At 40.6% G+C, this 19,070-nt stretch overlaps 1 protein-coding gene and 1 long non-coding RNA gene across 4 annotated transcripts in view; one reads left to right on the top strand and one right to left on the bottom strand.

The window, feature by feature from the left end:
* The window catches only part of TAMM41 (TAM41 mitochondrial translocator assembly and maintenance homolog), a 111,304-nt gene extending 105,853 nt beyond the window's left edge, over positions 1–5,451 (top strand). For 2 of the 3 annotated variants that reach the window (XM_083489038.1, XM_083489037.1), the window contains one exon: positions 964–5,451. In XM_083489038.1, coding sequence (XP_083345164.1) covers positions 964–1,037 — 74 coding nt within the window. In that variant the 3' untranslated portion in view covers positions 1,038–5,451. The remainder of the gene's footprint in view (positions 1–963) is intronic. The other variant, XR_014522420.1, reaches the window with a different exon arrangement.
* On the bottom strand, positions 1,271–15,814 carry LOC310700114. Its single transcript, XR_014522425.1, has 3 exons — positions 15,209–15,814; positions 14,001–14,964; positions 1,271–7,983 (listed from the first exon to the last, which is right to left on the bottom strand). It is a non-coding gene; the product is annotated as an uncharacterized lncRNA (long non-coding RNA).
* Positions 15,815–19,070: the final 3,256 nt, after the last annotated feature.

Here is a 19,070-nt window from a genome sequence, read left to right as displayed (position 1 = left end):
ATCAGGCAACAGATCTAGCCTGAAAAAGCCTGGGGGGTGGTTCCATTTTCTCTGAGTGAAAATACCAGGAAGTTTTCAAAGTGACAAATGGCAGCGCTAGAAGGAAGCACTAGCATGTGTGGTATTTAGTTACACAGCACCAGCAGACTGCTGACGGAAATCTTGAAGATGGTCAGCTTTGCAGAAAGATTACAGCAAACACACCTACCTCTGTGGAGTCTCAAGTCATGAGACATTTAAAGAGTAGGATTTAGTAAGGAGAGTCTTCAAAAATGCATTGGGGACTAGTTAAAATTGATTAATTAGGGGATGTATACTGTATTGTCAAATTCTCTTGATTTAAGAACTGGCCATAAAGTTGTGGGATGCCTCACCAGGTAATGAAGTATAAAACGCTAGTTACCGAAGCTGTTCTAAATGTCTGGCTTCCTTTTCCTACTTTTAAAATTAGTTAATTTCTTAGTTATTGCTATTTATTTATTCAGTGTTTTATTTGTTGTTCAACAGTCTATTAGTTATTGCTATTTATTTATTTATTTAATCTATACCCTGACCTTCTTCCCGAAGGAGTCCAGGGCAGGAGACGGGCCAAAAATTTACAAACAAGTAAAGCATTATAAAACAGCCAACACATTGTTAAAACAGTTAATGGGGAGGAATAATGAAGAGTATTTAAGGGGGGGAATAAGCATTGTGAAGTTATTCTGCTGTGCCTTTCTGTTTAAGGTGGCTGACAAAAATACACTGACATAAACAATGCAAGAAAATGATAAAGCCAATAAACTGTGATTTAAAACAGCAGCCAGAATGTAAGAGCAGATGAGCCCTCCAATAACCTGAGCCATGTTAGCATAGCTCCTCGGCCCTTGAGAACCCTTGCACTCTGTCATAGCCAGGGAGAAGCAATGTCTCCCCATGTAAGGGGCCCACTGTAATTCATTTTTTCTTTTCTTTCTTTTAAAGGAATAAAAAAATCTGTGACTTACAGCATGAAGAAGATGTACAAAATGTCAAAAGGATGGCTGAGGAAGACATGACACCCAGAGGGCTGGACTTTTTGAAAAATCAGCTGGTCCTCTTTGTGGCTGAAGGTTATTCCCATTTGACCTGTTGCATCACCTTGCCTTGGAAAATTAAGAATATGCAGAAACACGTTTGTGCTATTTATACACCAACAGTGTTGCACAGACGATAAACACAGGAGATCACCAGTTTTGGTTTCTTCAAGAAGTGGGTTTCCTTCCTTTCTTGTGTCTGTTAGAACTCCCCCCCCCCTACCTTTCCAGAGTGACTGTTTCCATATGTGCTGTGTTATGTTACAGTCCTTAAAAACAGGAGCCCTGTGTGATCAGGGTTCCAGTCGTTTGGAGGACTGTAGGCCTGCTCAGCTAAATGTGCTTTCAATCTCCCTCATCAGATCTTGATGCTCAGGGTAGGAAGGTTGGAGAGGGTAGTGCTCATGGCCCTGTGGCCCCTTCATGGATCCTGTTAATGAACTTCTAAATAGGACTCCTACAAAAGTTTGTTCTTTTACAAATATATATAGAGAGAGTGTGTATGTCCTTTGAGCATGCAGTTTGTGCTAACCACTCTTCTGCAAGAGCGGCTCATACTCTTGCATCTTTAACTTCACCAAGAACTCTTAAAGGTCTAATCACACAGCTTAAGAACCGTTGAATGGTACTGAATTATTTTCCTCTTGGCCCTCTTTCTGTGTAGAGTTACATGCCAAGTAACTTTGCAAAAGGTCAGCCATTTGTTTTTAAGGCATAGTTGACAGCAGTATAATTCACAGCCAAATATCGGTGAGCAGGTCATATTTCAAAACAAGGTCGGGTTATAGTTGAGCTTCTGGGTCCAATAATGTGTGGGTGTTTAGGTATATAATTTAAGAGTCCTGCTGCACTGCTAGTGCTTTTAATGTCTGCCTGTGGTTAAAATCAGGGAACAGTTTTCTTACTGGTAATAGACTGTTTCTCCACCCCCACCACTTGTGAATTTTAATTACTGGGGCACAAATGAAGACAACCAAAGAAAGGGGGTTCAGATAACAGCATTTGACCTTACCGCTCATTTCTCTTAGGGCAAAGTGAAAATACGTATTGGTTTTTTTTTTGTTAGGGGCTGTATAGTTTTGTTTCCCTTCCTACCCACCCACCCCTCCATTTGCTTAAAGTTGCTTTCTCATCCAAACAACTTTTCACAGATGGCTACCATGCAAAAAGGTGTGTTTCGGCTGCAGCTCACATCGTAGTTGCATTTAAAGGCACAGTCAGGAGGAACTAGGGAAATAAAAAGGACAGTTCTGTTAAAGATTATACATGTTTTGAAAGCTTACAAGAGCTCAGGTTAAAACATAATTTTAATTTGATTATTTCCCACTCTTTCTCATGGGCTCAAGGCAGGTAAATGTATACAGATGTATTTTGCAGCCCAGGTGGCACAAGAGCTTGATGACTGATTGTAGAAAAACACACACGAAGGCTTTAAATTCTGACATTAAATACAATGAAAAGCTGTATAAAAATAAGCCATTTTTCATTTAAAAATAGTCAAATGAGCTTATTGATGTGCATATTTTGTCTCTGAGAAATGGCAGAGGTTTACTGCATTCTTGATCAATTCTAGAAAAACTTTCTCATATTTTAGTCCTGTTGAAATATAGTGAGGTCTTATGATGGAGAGCTTTACATTTCCAGCTTCTAGGATTATTGTGTTCCCAAACGATTAAAGTAGAACAGATTGCTAACATAGTAAGGAACTACATGGGAGAGTTTCTAATGCTGGAAATGCACTGTTGACACTTTTTCTCACAACAAGCTCTTTTGCAAAATCCTGAGAAACCTTTGCAGCTTTACTTCTGAAATTTGGCAGGATTCGTGACCTCAGAATTGGCAAGATTGCCTGATATATATTCTACCCCAGAATTTAAAAGTTAAGACATTTCCTTTTTAAAAAACCCAAACAAAAACCAAACTTTAAAACTGTCCCGTAGAAAAGCCCCTGGATCTAACTGCATGTAAATTGGCAGGCTTCCTCCACTCCATTGCTTTGCAGCTTTCATTCACATCTGCCTAAAGGAAAATAAGTTATAACTGATACTGTTTTGGAGGTGGGAGAAACAAAATGGACTCACGTGAACTCTCTAGATGAAGCAGAAAATCTAAAAAGTGCCTTGAATCAAGGTAGGCGGTTTCCTGAAACCCAGAATTGGGGTTCTAAATAAATGTTGTGGTCAGTGCACACTCCTAGTTCCAATGCTGTGCTTGAGGGACAGCTCAGTGGTAGGATACTTGCATGAAAATGTGGAGAGCCCCTGCCAGTCAGAGTATGCATTTAGCAACAATTTAAAGTTGCAGTGTCATAAAACACTACACAAAATACAGAGTAGATAATACTGATGCATCATGGTCTGACTTGCACCAGTGGTACAAGGCAATTTCCTGTGTCCTCTTGTGCGAGTCAGCTATATATTTTTTGTATTCGTTTACTTATTTCAAAAGAAAGGGCAATTGCAGGCTATTGAAAGGTTTCCCGTGCCCTGTGCTAACGAAGGGTTATTTCAGTCTTAAGTGGTTAATGATCAGGAAGGAGAGAATTTCTGCTTGACCTCTTCCAGGAACTTGGCAGCTTCCGTGATAGCAGTTCGGGTCAGTTGCTTAGGGATTTGGCAGTGAAATGGGAAAGAAAGTTTATGCAGTCTGATCAGCAGATAACCGAGATCCAGAGGATACTGGGAACCAGTTTTTTCTGGCCCTCCCTCGCAACATAGTGACCTACAATATTTAAAAAACTGATGTAAACATCCAAAGCCAAGAGATGGTAACATTGGAGCCTTACAGAGCTGCCCGGGGAGGTTGCTCTAAAGATATGGTGCCACCACTGATAAGGCCCTGTTTCATGAACATCTGTCTATCCTCTGATGATACTGAACACAAGAAGGGAGGGGCATCAGGAGGAAAGTTTCCAAAGGATCAGGTAGGTTTATGTGGGAGAAGAAGGTTCTTCAGATACCTTGGTCCCAAACCTTAAATGCTGGTATAGAAATATTAGTAATAAATATATATGATCGAAACCAATATGTGAATTGTGTGTGGAAGCCAGTGAAAGCACTTTAAAACAGGTAGAAGATCTTCAGGCTAGTGTGTTCCACATAAAAATTTAGCTGCTGTGTTCCAAACAGTCTCCAGTGGTAGTCCCATGCACAATGCATTTTTAAAGTCTAACCTGGATATTACCACAACATGCCTTTCATTTTCGAAGAGAGCCCAGAGGCAGCATAAATTGATGAAAAGCAACACGCAGAACACCCATTGAAAGACCGGGATCTAACAGTTCCCCAAGCTGTAAACCTCTTCAAGGGGAAGTACAAATTCACATCAATAGTGAGCAGGATACCACTTCCCATACACATTGAGCCACCTTGTCATTTTTGAGATGACAAAAATGAACCCACCTGTTTGTTACTTTTTAATCTGAATGAAAGTTGAATGGACCTCAGCTGGAACTCTGTAGGACACCAGTTGTCAAGCTATAGTAACAGCACCATGTTCAGGCATATGTGCATCAGGAAGGAATAGGATGCCTAACATGCCTGTAGTGCCTTGCAGGCAAGTGAACTGAAGGTAACAAAGTATCAAAGGCCACTGAGAGACTCAGTAGAACTAATGAGGATGAACTTCATCTGCCTTTCTGTCCTTGTAGCTCCTCTGGGAGGGTGACCAAGGAATTTCAGTGCCATATCTGGGTCAGAAACCACACAGAAATGTATTTAAGATATCAAGCAGTATCATCCCAAAGTTTCTGAATCTGAGCCGCTACCACCACAAGTGGAGTACCTTCCCCCAAAAGATTTTATGAAGGAAAGATGGCTATTCTCGAATAACTGTGTTCTTGGTGAATTAAATTGTCATGCACCACTGAAACTCCCTATCTCCCTTTTTCCCTCTAACATTGGTATGTTCTCTCTTCCTTTCTTGATGAAGTGTACTTTCTTTGTGGACATTTATTTCTGTATTTTATAACTGCGTTTTGAGAAATGATTTTTTTAAGCAACACTTCCTCCTTCCTTTTGAAGTTGGTACTTGCAAATACACTGGTGGGGTGGCTAGTGGGTGGTAGGGCAGCACATATACACACACCAAATCTTTCAGTATGTATATACGGGAACATTCACACAATTCTGTAAATGCAATATAGAGACATTAGTATTTATCACAAATTTTCACGGATTTCATCTTTTACAAGGTGTCCCTACATCACTACCGCCACCACCCCTGCTCCAAATTTCTTAAATTTCTCAATATTAACATGCAAATTTGGGGAACTGATGCAAGAACCTTTTAAAGCAAATAGGTGCTGTGTACTTTCTGGGAGCATTGGCCTATTCTATATAACTGGAAGCGAAACTTACTTTTTTATTATTATTAAAGATTTTCTTCATTTACAAAAGTGTGTGCAATGTCTCTCATGGAAGCGAAACTTACTTGTGCTACAACCATTCTTCTTTTTTGATTGCCCATAAGAGTTTCTCCCATACCCACTAAACCAAATGTTAATATATAAGCAATACACAGTCTTATTTGAGTGTTCCTGAAAAGTACCCAAGCATGCCACTCTTAAGCTGTTTATTGTGACAAGAGCCTCTGTGCGCATCAGCTCACTTCATCATGCAAGATGGCAGATGGTATAGTGAAGGGTAAGCGAAGCTAATAAGGAAAGATTCTTGGATACACTAAATTTACTTTGCTGGAGTATCAAAGCATAAGTACTCTGACTATTGCAGTTGGAAAGACAACTACATTGTTGTGCTGGAGGTATTTTTCAATAGTTTATAAATAGGTTTTTCTTTCGGAAGTGTGAACAGATGCGCACATAACATCTCATCCGTTTATTTTTTATATCCAAGTATACTTTGATTTCACTTACCCTTTTTCATAAGGTAGGCAAAACCAAGACAGTTGGGGGGAAAGTGTACATTTGAGATGGACCGATCACACTAAAGACCAGTTTAAGAAGTTTACTTAAGTTGCCACTTTGGGAGACATCACCCTCCTGAAAAATATGGGCCAGAGCATTAGAAGTAACTTGATCAGATTAGAAGGAGGCTGGAGGTTAACCCCTCTGCCTCAGTAAAGAGCTTTGTTGCCTTCAACTTGAAACTTGCTAGCTGAGAAAAAGCAAATGCTACGTTCCAGAGACCAAAACGAAAAGTTACCGACACAGTTCAACAGCTAATTAAGCATTTTATATGCAGCAGATGTTCTGTGTAAAGCCAGAGCCCAGCAAGCCAATGGCAGAGTCTCTTACACATTACAGGTGCTTTATTATGGAGCTTGACTGTAACCTGAGTCGGTTTTATTTGTCTGACGTGGCTAAAGTATATAATGCATCTTTGGGCAAGGTTTGTGGAGAATTTGTTTATGTACAAAAACAAACAGGCCATTGCATACAGTTGAGAGGGGTGGGTTTTTTAAAGTCAGTTTAATGCGGGGTGGGCTAGCTTATTCCAGTTGTGCGTTCCCTGCAAATATTGTAGACTGTACAGTAAATCTTGTATGAGTCAGGACATAAGAAAGTTTCCCCTTATAGCAGGGACAGTCTTGAAAGCCTTTTATTTCAATTCTCTGTAAATCATTCACGTCTCTTGTGGATTTTTTTTTAAAAAAGAAAAGAACTAAAAAAAGAAGTAGCCTACCTTTCCTCTGGAGCCTACAGACTTTCGATCTATTTAGGTTTTGGCACAGAGCCACAAGTGAATCATGGGCTATAGTAGTCGATGTTGTGAGTGCCTCCTATTTTTGTTAATAGAAAACACCCTGTTCAGTTGTAATGCCAAAGAAACCCCCATTCAGAAAAGTCTTTCTTACAGACAAGTGTGCAGACATGGGAGAGATTATACAGTGTGACTGAAGGATATGGAGAAAAGTGTGGTTTGTTGCATTAGGAGTCCCTCTAAAATATGGAAATGAACATTTACCACAGACCTTTAATGTTAGATAAGCGCATATTTAATTTTGTGCACTTCCAAAAACTTACATCATGCTGACCACTTTTGTATTCTCTCTGTTCTTTCCTTTTGTGCTCTTCTGTGTTCACTTTTTTAGATTTAGTACCCAAATTGCTGCTCCCTAGCAGTCTTGTGTGTCTTGCTCTTCATCCTCTACAGCTCATAGTCTGGCCAACATGCTGCCCTCCAGATATTGTTCATAGAATCATAGAGTTGGAAGGGACAACAAGGATCATCTAGTCCGACACCCTGCAGTGAAGGAATCTTGAGGTTCAAATCCATGCCCCTGGGATTAAGAGTCTCATGCCCTACCAACTGAGCCAGCTTTCATCATCTCCAGCCAATGGGCCAAGATGATGGGAGTTGTACTCTTAACACATCTGGAAGGTACCACATTAGCTAGCCATGCTTCAGTCAATAGCTTTAACTGATCCTGGTGCTTGGTAGCTGCTCTTTCCTTCCTCCTTAGCACTATCAAAGTGTTTGTATCCATTCAAATAAAGCAACATAAGCAAGCAAGCACAGGCTTCTGCCCTTGGGAACTTACAGCCTGAAGTGAAGGCCTTTGGTACTTGCTTCCCCAGCATCATGTGAAGATCCTCGTATCCCCATGGCTTAGTATATGGTGTAATTTCATCCATCTTACCTAAAGATGAACCAGAGTCAAATGAGCGACAGCACTCAAATTCTGGCTCACCTCTCCACACTTAATAAGGGATATTATATAAGAAGGGCAAATCCAACCACTTTATAAGAAGGTAGGAGAACACTGGGATTCTTCAGCAGTGAGCAAGACAGAGAGATGGCTGTGAGTTAACTCTAAGATGCCATAGGAATAGAGAAAATATTCTGGATCCAGGCCATTTGTTGGCAAGCAGACACCCGAGAATCTCATCAGATGGGACTTCACTTTGGCAGCTACTATTAAAAGACCATTGTGAATGAGTCACCAAATGTTGAAAGTGTCAAATGCACTTCCGGTCGGTGCCAGCGCTTAATGGCGGTCCTAGCTCCGAGCTCCGGAGAAGGACTGCTTCGCAAGTTCGGGTCTTACCCGCTACGGCAAGCGGGGGACCCCTAAAATCCCAGGCGCTGAAGCCTGAGAACAAGGAGACTCGGTGGGCACCTTTGCGCCCCCCGGTACCGTGAAAGAGCCTTTTTAAAGGCTACGGATCGACATCGGGAGTGAGCGCGGTGCTGAGAGTCGCTACCCAGCCTGCGAAGTGAAGCCGCGTCGCCATAAGCGGAGAGCGCCGATTCCTTCCTGAAAAGAAAATCTGGACTGAATCCCCGTGAGTAAGAGCTGAAATATAATCGGGACCTTTAAAATTTTAAAAATTGGGCTAAAAACGGGGGAGATCTAAACAAAGGAAGTCTGCCTCCCCCCGACTGCATGAAAGTGAAAGCAACGGAGCTCTAAACCTGCATCCGTTTAAACTTGCTCTTTGATCAGCTTAACCGGACATTCAGACCCTTTGATCTCCCCTCTAGCTAGCAGGGCAGAGGGGAGGTGAATTTGAGCAATAACTGCAAGATTTATTGGAAGTAAAAAACCTCTGCTGTCTCACTTATTTGAAAGCATGAAACGGTCTGCCTTCTTAGTACACTGAACTGACTTTTCCCTGTGAAGTGATACTTTGATACAAAGTTTCCACAGTGCCTGGCTACTGTACAATACAACAAGAAGTAGTATAAATAGGGCAACTGTGGCAATTTGAAGTAACAAGCTTCTAGACTTCTGACTGTGTTAATCTCCCTTTTATATTTTGGACATTTGGGACAGTCTCCTTTGTTTCTATACCTGGAATCTTTGCTCTATGGCCATTTTGATTTGCTCCCTCTAGAGGACAAAGTGAAGTCCGGCACGGCCTAAGACAGTGGAATTTTCCAAGGGAGAATAAATCCCGTGGGAACTGACCTTGACATGAGTGGCACACAAGAAGAGATAGTCACAAGGGCCAAGACCAAGCAACAACTACAACAACAGCTGCAACAGTCACAGGTAAAGAAAAGAGGCTCAATCTCAGGCGCAACAGTTGGATCAACAGGAACAACAGCATCAACAGGACAAGACAAAGGAGCAGCCGTCTCTATGGAAGCTGTGACAGATGCCTTGCTCAAGATAAACCAAACTCTGGAGTCTCTGACAAAACAGACTTCAGAGAATACACTAAAATTAACAGAAATTTCAGCAAGACTAAACCAGAATACAGAATCTATAAATAAATTGGTGGAGGAAAACGCCACTACGCGTCAAATTGCGGAAGACGCCAAAGCTACTGCGGGAGAGACACAGGAGAAATTAGAGCCGATCGCCAAGAAGGTTTATGAGCATGATGCAACTTTGGCCTTGTGGGAGTTACAGAGGAAAGAGAGAAATTTAAAAATAAGACTGATCCCGGAGAATGAAGGAGACAACCTTGTGGAATACTTGACACGGGAGTTTGTGGATTGTTGGGAACTCCAGGAAGACGAATTCAAAATTACGACTGCCTTTAGATTGGGTAAGAAGCAAAACAGAAAGACTCCGAGAGACTGCTTGATTACACTTAGATCCAAGGAGGAAAGAGACAAAATATTGGGACTACACTTTGAAAAGGCCTTGCAGATTGGAAACTCAGCTGCACAGATCTTTAAAGACATTCCAAAATATTTTCTGGACTTAAGAAACTACTACAAGGACTTAGCCCTTTTATTAAAGAAAAACGCTATCCGTTTCAGGTGGGAATTCCCACAAGGGCTGTCATTTGACTATAAGGGAAACAAAGTGAAAATAAAGACAATTCAAGATAAAGACAAATTTTTGGCAAGACACCAGGAGGACTTACAGAAGGGGACTGTTGATGTACTTGCAGAACAGAGGAGAGCATTGGATATCCTGAATCTCCCGTTTGGACAAAAACCACTACCATCAGAAGAAGAGCAACAACTTGGAGCTGTTGGAGGAGCCTTAGAAAAATAACAAGATGGCTCTGCAATTCCTCAGTTGGAATTGTAATGGGCTCAATGGGCCTTTGAAGAGAAGACAAGTATTTCATATATTGAATAGAGAACAATTGGACTTGATATGCTTACAAGAAACTCACATAACCAGAGCCCACAGGAGATTACTTTCAAATAAAAGGCTAGGACAAGAATTTATTTCATCAGACAAAGTTAAGAAGAGAGGAGTTGTAATATATGTGAAGGAGAAATGGGCTCCAAAAATGATATTCAAAGATGAACAAGGGAGATATTTGGCTGTGGAGATACAAGTACAAGGAGAAAAATTCCTAGTTGTTGGAATTTATGCACCAAATGAAGGCAAATCCGACTTCTTTAAGAGACTTCATGAAACTCTGATGGACTATCTGGACTACAATATGATAATTATGGGAGACATGAATGGCGTGGTCTCCACTAATATGGACAAGGCACAAAGACTTACAGTCACCAAAGAAGGGAGACTCCCTAAGACTTTTTTCGAAATGACTGAAAATATGGACTTGATAGATATTTGGAGAACAAGGAACCCTCTGGAGAGAGAGGGAACCTTTTTCTCCCAAGCAATGATGACCTGGACCAGAATCGATCAAATCTGGGTTACTAGTGGAATGGCTCCGAAGATCAAGAAAGTGGAAATCTGCCCAAAAACTTGCTCCGACCATAACGCCGTGAAGATGGAGATGAAACTCACAACAACTGGTCAATTCAGATGGAGAATGAATGACACCCTCTTTCGTGATAAGGAGATTCTCACGAAGGCCCAAAAGACCCTAAAAGACTATTTTGAAATAAATTTGAGGACCGACGTGGAGAAAAGAGTGATCTGGGACGCAAGTAAAGCGGTGATGAGAGGATTTTTGATTCAACAAAACTCAATAAAGAGGAAAAAGCAAAACGAGAAAAAAGAGAAGATTCTGGAAATGATAAAGGAAGGAGAGAGGAAATTAAGAACAAAACCAAAGTCTCAGGACATTTTAAGAGAGATCAAATTATACCAAACACAATATATGGAATTGATGAACCAAGAGATTGAATGGAAGATAAGGCAAATGAAGCAAAAGACTTTTGAATCAGCAAATAAATGTGGCAAACTTTTGGCATGGCAATTGAAGAAAAGGCAGAAACTAAATACAGTTACAAGCCTGGAGGTGGATGGAAGGAACATATCCAAACCCAATGAAATTAGAAATTGCTTTCTAAGCTATTTTAAAAAACTCTACACCCAAGGCCCGCAAAATGAAGAAGATATAGACAAATTCCTCGGAAAATATGGATTACAAAACATCTCTCATCAAAGTAAGATGGACTTGAACCAGAGAATCTCAGAACAAGAGATAGAGGCTGCCATTCAGAATATGCAACTGGGCAAATCTCCAGGACCAGATGGACTGACTTCCAGATACTACAAATCGCTGAAGGAATGGTTGACTCAACCACTAAGAGAAGTTTGTAACGAGATCCTTGAGGGAAAAAAGGCACCTGAATCGTGGAAAGAGGCATATATTTCACTCATACCAAAGTCAGAGACTGAAAAGACCCAACTCAAGAACTACCGCCCAATATCCCTGCTTAATGTGGATTACAAAATTTTTGCAGACATTTTGGCAAAAAGATTTAAAAGAGTTTTGATGGAGAAGATTCATAAAGATCAAGCAGGCTTTCTCCCTAAAAGACACCTAGCAGACAATGTAAGGAATGTAATAGATATTTTGGAGAAGTTAGAGGTGAATATAAACACCAAGGCAGTATTGATCTTTGTGGATGCGGAGAAGGCCTTTGATAATATCTCTTGGAGTTTTATGAGGAAGAATCTTCATGGGATGGGGGTAGGTCAGGGCTTTGAGAATGGTATGGCTGCAATATACTCTGAACAAAAAGCTAAACTGATTGTAAACAATGTTGTGACTGAGGAGCTTAAGATAGAAAAAGGAACACGACAGGGGTGCCCGATTTCCCCATTACTTTTTATTTCAGTTCTGGAGGTGTTGCTGAATATGATAAGAAATGACCAGCAGGTCAAAGGTGTGCAGGTCGGAGCTAAACATTATAAGTTAAGAGCGTTCGCAGATGACCTAGTATTGACTTTGCAAGAGCCAAACACTAGTACGAAAAGGGTTTTAGAAATAATACAACAGTTTGGCCAGGTAGCTGGATTTAAGTTGAACAAGCAAAAAACCAAAGTTTTAGGGAAAAACCTAACAGATATGGAAAAGGAGAAATTTCAAGAGGAAACAGGTTTGACTGTGGTCAAGAAGGTTAAATACCTAGGGGTTTATTTAACATCTAAGAATCAGAATTTGTATAAGGACAACTATGAAAAATGCTGGTCAGAAATTAAAAAAGATTTAGAAATATGGTCAAATTTGAAACTGTCAATGTTAGGCCGAATTGCAGTAATTAAAATGAATGTATTGCCTAGAATGTTATTTTTGTTTCAGACCTTGCAGATTATTGATAAGATGGAATGTTTTAAGAGGTGGCACAAAGATATCTCGAAATTTGTCTGGCAGGGCAAAAAGCCCCGAATTAAATTCAAAATATTGACAGATGTTAAGGAAAGAGGGGGTTTTGCCCTGCCGGACCTAAAATTGTACTATGAGGCAGCAGCTTTTTGCTGGCTCAAAGAATGGATGCTCCTCGAGAACACGGACATCTTGGATCTGGAAGGTTTCAATAACGCTTTTGGTTGGCATGCATATCTTTGGTATGGTAAAGTTAACAGTGCCTTTAAAAATCACATTGTCAGAAAAGCATTGTTTAATGTTTGGATAAGATATAAAGATCTACTAGAAAACAAAACCCCTAGATGGGTGTCGCCAGTGGAGGCTAAAGCAGTGAAGAAACTCAATATGGAGGTCGGATGGCCGAAGTATTGGGAAATCTTAGAACAGGATGGAGATAAGTTCAAACTACAAAGTCAGGAGAAATTGAAGCATAAAGTAGAAAACTGGTTCCAATACCGCCAAATAATGGAATTTTTTAAACAGGACAGGAAAGTCGGTTTCCAGGTGGAAAAATCAAAATTAGAAACTGAACTGTTAGAACCCAATACTAAGAATTTATCTAGAATGTACAACTTGTTGTTGAAATGGAATACACAGGATGAAACAGTTAAATCGGCAATGATTAAGTGGGCTCAGGATGTTGGACATAATATTATGTCAGCTGACTGGGATTGGTTATGGAACACCGGTATAAAATTTACGGCATGTAATGCCTTAAAGGAAAACATTATGAAAATGGTATACAGGTGGTACATGACCCCAGTCAAGCTGGCAAAAATCTATCATTTGCCTGATAACAAATGTTGGAAGTGTAAAGAGACTGAAGGTTCCTTTTATCACCTTTGGTGGACATGCCCGAAGATTAAGGCCTTCTGGGAGATGATCTATAATGAAATGAAAAAGGTACTTAAATGTACCTTTCCTAAAAAACCAGAGGCCTTTCTCTTGGGCATTGTCGGCCAATTGGTGACAAAGAAAGATAGAGCTTTTTTCATGTATGCCACAACAGCAGCAAGAATACTCATCGCAAAATATTGGAAGACACAAGATTTACCCACTTTGGAAGAATGGCAGATGAAAGTGATGGACTATATGACACTGGCCGAGATGACAGGCAGAATCCGTGACCAACGAAAAGAGACGGTGGAAGAAGAATGGAGAAAATTTAAAAGTTATCTTAAGGACTACTATAAACTTAATGAATGCTAAAATGCCGTGGTTACCAGAAACAAAGGGGTACAGGGATATAAGGTTAGATTATAAAAGAGGACTAAGAGGATAGAGATTGGAAAGTAATAATTGGGAGTTGCTAGTTGAACTACGGACATTGGGATGCAGAGAGGGGGGGTATGGGGAAGTCCAAGAAAAGAGGTTTATGAAAATATGTTTGAAACTATACGTGTGTGTTTGTCATTTTTAATGTTTGTTTGTTTTTCTTAAAAATGTTGTAAAACCAATAAAAATTTTATAAAAAAAAAAAAAAAATGAAAGTGTCAAATGACCAGTCAGGATATTGGGCGATGGCTGAAAGTGTCTATGAATAACCTGGTTGTTTGAATTCACCCACTGGTTCTGTCTTAAGGATGAACTCTGCTGCTTGCATTTTTCTCCACAGCCTTTTGAAACCACCCTTCACCCAGTTTTCAAGCTGACCAACCGTAGCAGTTCAGCGTTGTGCTAGAATTATAACACAGACTGCAGTCGGATGAATTATGTTCTACTGTGCTTTGTAGAGAGTTGGTGAGCTACTTTGGAGACAATGCAAGCTTGAGAAATAGAACAACAAACTTTGGAAAGATTTATTGTTCTCCACTTGCTCAGTCCCCTCCCCCCATCTAATTTGCCCCCAAAGCAATATATGGAGCATAATTGCATGGCATGTTGTTCCAGGATGTTAGATATCTGACTTCTCAAGTATCCAGTGTTATATTTAGACTATCCTGAAGCTGAAACCCAGCTGCGGGCTCCTTTTTTGAACCTTGTTGCATATGTCTGTTTAGTGCTCCTCTGCTTTATGAATTAGTCCAGTATAAGGAATGCCAGCTGGTCCTGCAGTATAACAGAATAACGGCAAGTGATAATCAGCTAGCTGCTGTGCCGTATCATTTGACCTGGGCAGGAGGGGTACTCATGCCTGTACTGCATTTTCATCATTTGATGTGTGAATGTGCCATCAGTTAGAATACAACGTTATTTTGAGTCTTAGTAACTGGTACTTGGGCAGAGAGGGAGGTCTGAATGGGAGGGGTTGGGGAGGGGCACCCAGATCTCCCATTCACCCTAATGTCCTCCTACACTGCCTGTGCAAATATCCATGCCTGCACATAAGCAAGAAGGGAGCAAACAGGGATTTAGTAAGCCCTGTTGGGACCCTCCATGTATGGGTGTAACTCACCCAGTGTTTTTCAGTTAGGTCAGTTTGCACACACGGTAGTCAATATTATCAGGAGTTGAATCAGCTGAACTCTCAGTACAGTGGTACCTCGGGTTACATACGCTTCAGGTTACATACGCTTCAGGTTACAGACTCCACTAGCCCAGAAATAGTACCTCAGGTTAAGAACTTTGCTTCAGGATGAGAACAGAAATCGTGCTCCGGTGGCGCGGCAGCAGCAGGAGGCCCCATTAGCTAAAGTGGTGCTTCAGGTTAAGAACAGCTCCAGGTTAAGAACGGACCTCCGGAACGAATTAAGTACGTAACCACAGGTACCACTGTATACTTGCGTAACCTAATCCTATAATATTTAATGCTTAAAGGTTGACAAAATATAGTTGAGGTGCTCAGTCTTTGGGGGCCAGGGAGTACATTTTGAAAGCTAAGGAATTCTGCAGGCCACCAAAAAATACCAGTTTCACAGAAGAAACACTGACCCCCATCTGTGCTACATTGGGCAGCCCATATGTCCCTCCATCTTTCTTTAGACTGAGATCTGTTTTACAACAATGACATCTATGGAACCACAGAGCTGGAAGGCCTTCCCTGTGATAGGGCCCACTATTCAGAATGGATTCCCATAGGAACCCCTCCTTCCATACTGTGGGCACTGGGCAAAACCTGCCTGATTTACTATTGGTTGAAGATTATTGTTTATGCTGACATTGCTTAAGGATTTAACATCATTTTAAAAATCTTGTTGATTTTTGTTGTTGTTGATGTGTTAAAATAATGTTGATAAATAGATAAACATGTTGGCACATTTTAATCCATTTCCCCATTTTATTTTAATTGTTTTAAACTATTTTTGTTGATCATTTTCATATTTATGGTGAACTACTTGGAGGTTTTACTGCAATCAAGTGATATGCACATTTTGTTAAATAAAGATTTTGTTATAATATTGTGATTATCGTATGCCTCCTTCTGGCAACTCCTGCAGCCAATCTGGCACCAAACATGTTGCTCTCCTTTCCTTTGGTCCACGTACGTGAGGCCAAGAGGGGGTCTTGTTGTCTGGGCAGTCCAGGACCACCCTACACACTGCCCAGGCTTGCACCTCAGGGAGGTCACTTCAGTGCTGCTGGCTTCACCCCCCCCCCCAGGAGGCACACTCCATTGTCTCTTGAGACAGACAATGCCAACATTTCCCCCCTCTGAACTGCTTCGGTGGTAGAACAGCTATACAGAAAACAAACTACAGTTTAAAGTACAAGTTAAATGCTAGGATATCATGTTTATGTTGTGCAGGGATGAAGTATTTTTGTTTCTTAATTTTTAATGCACGGTCACTTTTAATGTGCTGTTCTTTATTTTAAAACTTAGCAACAAAATCCATACAGATATTAACTGCTTTGTTCTGCAGAAAGTGACCAATAAACAGCCCCAGGGAGATTAGACTGGCCTTGACCAGAGCCAGGGCCTTTTCGGCCATGGCCCCTGCCTGGTGGAATGCTCTCTCACAAGAGACCAGGGCCCTGCAAGATTTGAAATCCTTCCTCAGGGCCTGCAAGATGGAGCAGTTCCATCTTTGGTCAGGGTTCAGTCTGACTCATTTTCTCTTTGTATAAGAACAAGCACAAAGGAGGTTTCCCAGCCCGCTCACAGGTCCTTATAATATCAGTGGAAACAGTTGGTCCTGGCGAGTATTAACCACTTTCAATTTTAACCTGAGGATTGTCATTTGTCCAGTTTTAATTTTAATTTATTTGAATTAATTTTGGGATGCATTTTAATCGATCGATTGCTTGTTTTTATGCATATTGTATTATTTATATAATGTTTGCCTCTCTGAGCCCGGCTCTGGCCAGGGAGGGCGGGGTACAAATAAAAATTATTATTATTATTATTATTATTATTATTATTATTATTATTATTATTATCTTTTAGGAAAGGGGTAAAACTAAAACAGCAATTATGAATGGCCCATTTAGGCCACATTCCAAAACAGACTCAAACATACTTCATTCTGTGTTGGATTCTGGCCAAATAGTGTTACATACAATTCTGATTCTGTGTGGGTGGTGGGGAAATGAACTTTTATCAAGTTAAAACTATAAAGAGAGTGGATGGAATTTTCTCAAAACCATGTCTGATCGTTTAGTGAAATTCCTTGGCAGACAAATGGAATTACATCTGCGCACAGTGCAGTTTATATGTATGCAGTTTGCCGTTACAATATGTAGTGACTGTCGTGAGCTTTGGTGGGACCTGAAAAAGGATTTGTCAGAGTCCTGGATAAATGGCTTTATTTGGAGCTATAACCTGCGAAGTCTATGCAGAACTGTTTATTTGAAGGCAGTATATACCCTCCGAATACCGGAGGAGGCGGAGGAACAGCAACAACAGGGGATATCTGCTGCAAGATGCCTTGACCCTCTCAGAGAATCTCAGTGTTTCCACAGTTGAAAGTAGAATGGTGGGTGAGTAGAAAATAGGTGGAGATCTACTGGCACATTTCTGGGCGATGTCTAGTGAATTGGCCAGGGTTTCCGATTTCCAGATACTTGATAGGAATTACAAAATTAGGCTTCTGAAATGAAGAGAGCTAACCCAGAGTGGTGTTTTTGTGTGTAAAAGGACTGCAAACTCTGTTCGGTGCTGGTACTGAAAACAAGTTCTTAGGTTTAGAACATGTTCTGAGGTATCCTGCTCTTTAACTCTAGCTGTATGTTGTTTGTATTTGACTCTGGCTGGCTGGTCTCGGGAATTTAGTAAAAAAGCAATGTTGACTCAAGAAGCCTGAAATCTGCCCATCATCGGTTTACATGAACCATTGGTATGATGCTTCAGGTCAATTCATGTTAGTTTGCCATTATATTTGCTATTTAGATTGCTTTCTTTCTATGTCTTGCCACTGTCTGCTCTTTTTGCTGCCTCAGCACACTGATCTGACACTTTAAGTAAACAGGAAATTTAGAATCTATCAGCGTATAAGTGTAGCAAGATTGTTGGTCCCATTGTCCCTTAGGTACCCATTCCCATCTGTTGATTGTCTGGCTGTCTGATTCTCCCTTTGTACAGAATGCAGAGGCATGAGCCATTAGTTCCTTGATTCATCTATCTTTTGGAACACCTCATACGCTAAGGGGGAGTGGGGGACGAGCAATGTCTGATCCAGACGCGTAAATATGCCTGTCTAGACATTTATGATATACTCATTATAATGCTATGAGAGCACCAGGTCATGGCAGGTCACGTCTTTCAAAAACAGCACTTCAGCAATGAAATTGATATGAGAGGCAGTGTAGTACAATGGATAAAGACTTGCGGTATTATTTTGTACTAAGGGTAGTAGAGAGAAGTATGGGTGTGAGAGAAAAACAATGACAATAAACACTTAGATCTAACCATTCCTTGGATGCAAATCTCTATTTCCAGGTACCTTCCTTCCCTTTGAGATATATAAGTGATAAATTCCACACTCAGTCCTAATGCACCTTCTTTTATAGATCTGCTGCTGAAGCATTCTGCAAACATTTCCAATAAAAGATAAATGCACCAGTTCTATTAATATTTCAACTAGAAAACTAATTAATAGGGAGCAAAAATGGGTTTTGCATGTAAAATTTAATATTCAGTGTGCTATATTTTGGGAACAAACATACTAAATGCAGCCTTTGTAGTCTGGCTGATCTCAATTCTCTGCTACATCAAAGGCTACTTTGTTATGGGATCTTGAGTTATAATAATTATGGCATGTCTGGACCATCCCATCCCATTTACAATGTTTCTCTTACAGTTTGAATGCCATATACAGCATTCTTAGACAACATTTGAAGGGTGGGTGTGTTTGTGTGTGTGTGTAGGGGGGACTAAACGTTTTTCCAAAAGAAACATGTTGACTTTTTTTTTTATTAAAAAAACACACGCTTTGGGACTTCCCCATCTCCCTGTTTATAATGGCCTGGACCCAACGAGTGAGGCTAGGCCAAGAGCATGTGCTGATCCAACAGGGTTTTTTATTTTGGTTCCTTTGAACAATTGATCCCTGTCATGTGGCAAACTGCATATACCACTCCCTTCATCTTCAGTATTTTAAATGTAGCCTGCAGAGGTGCTACTCAAGAAACACAACTCCCATTTGCCGTGCATGAAACTAGTTTCACAGATTCATGTCTTACATCTCTACAGTCTT

This window comes from Podarcis liolepis (assembly GCF_965112155.1).
Source record: "Podarcis liolepis genome assembly, chromosome: 2".
Classification (NCBI taxonomy): Eukaryota; Metazoa; Chordata; class Lepidosauria; order Squamata; family Lacertidae; genus Podarcis; species Podarcis liolepis.
This window is presented reverse-complemented; position numbering and strand designations above follow the sequence as displayed.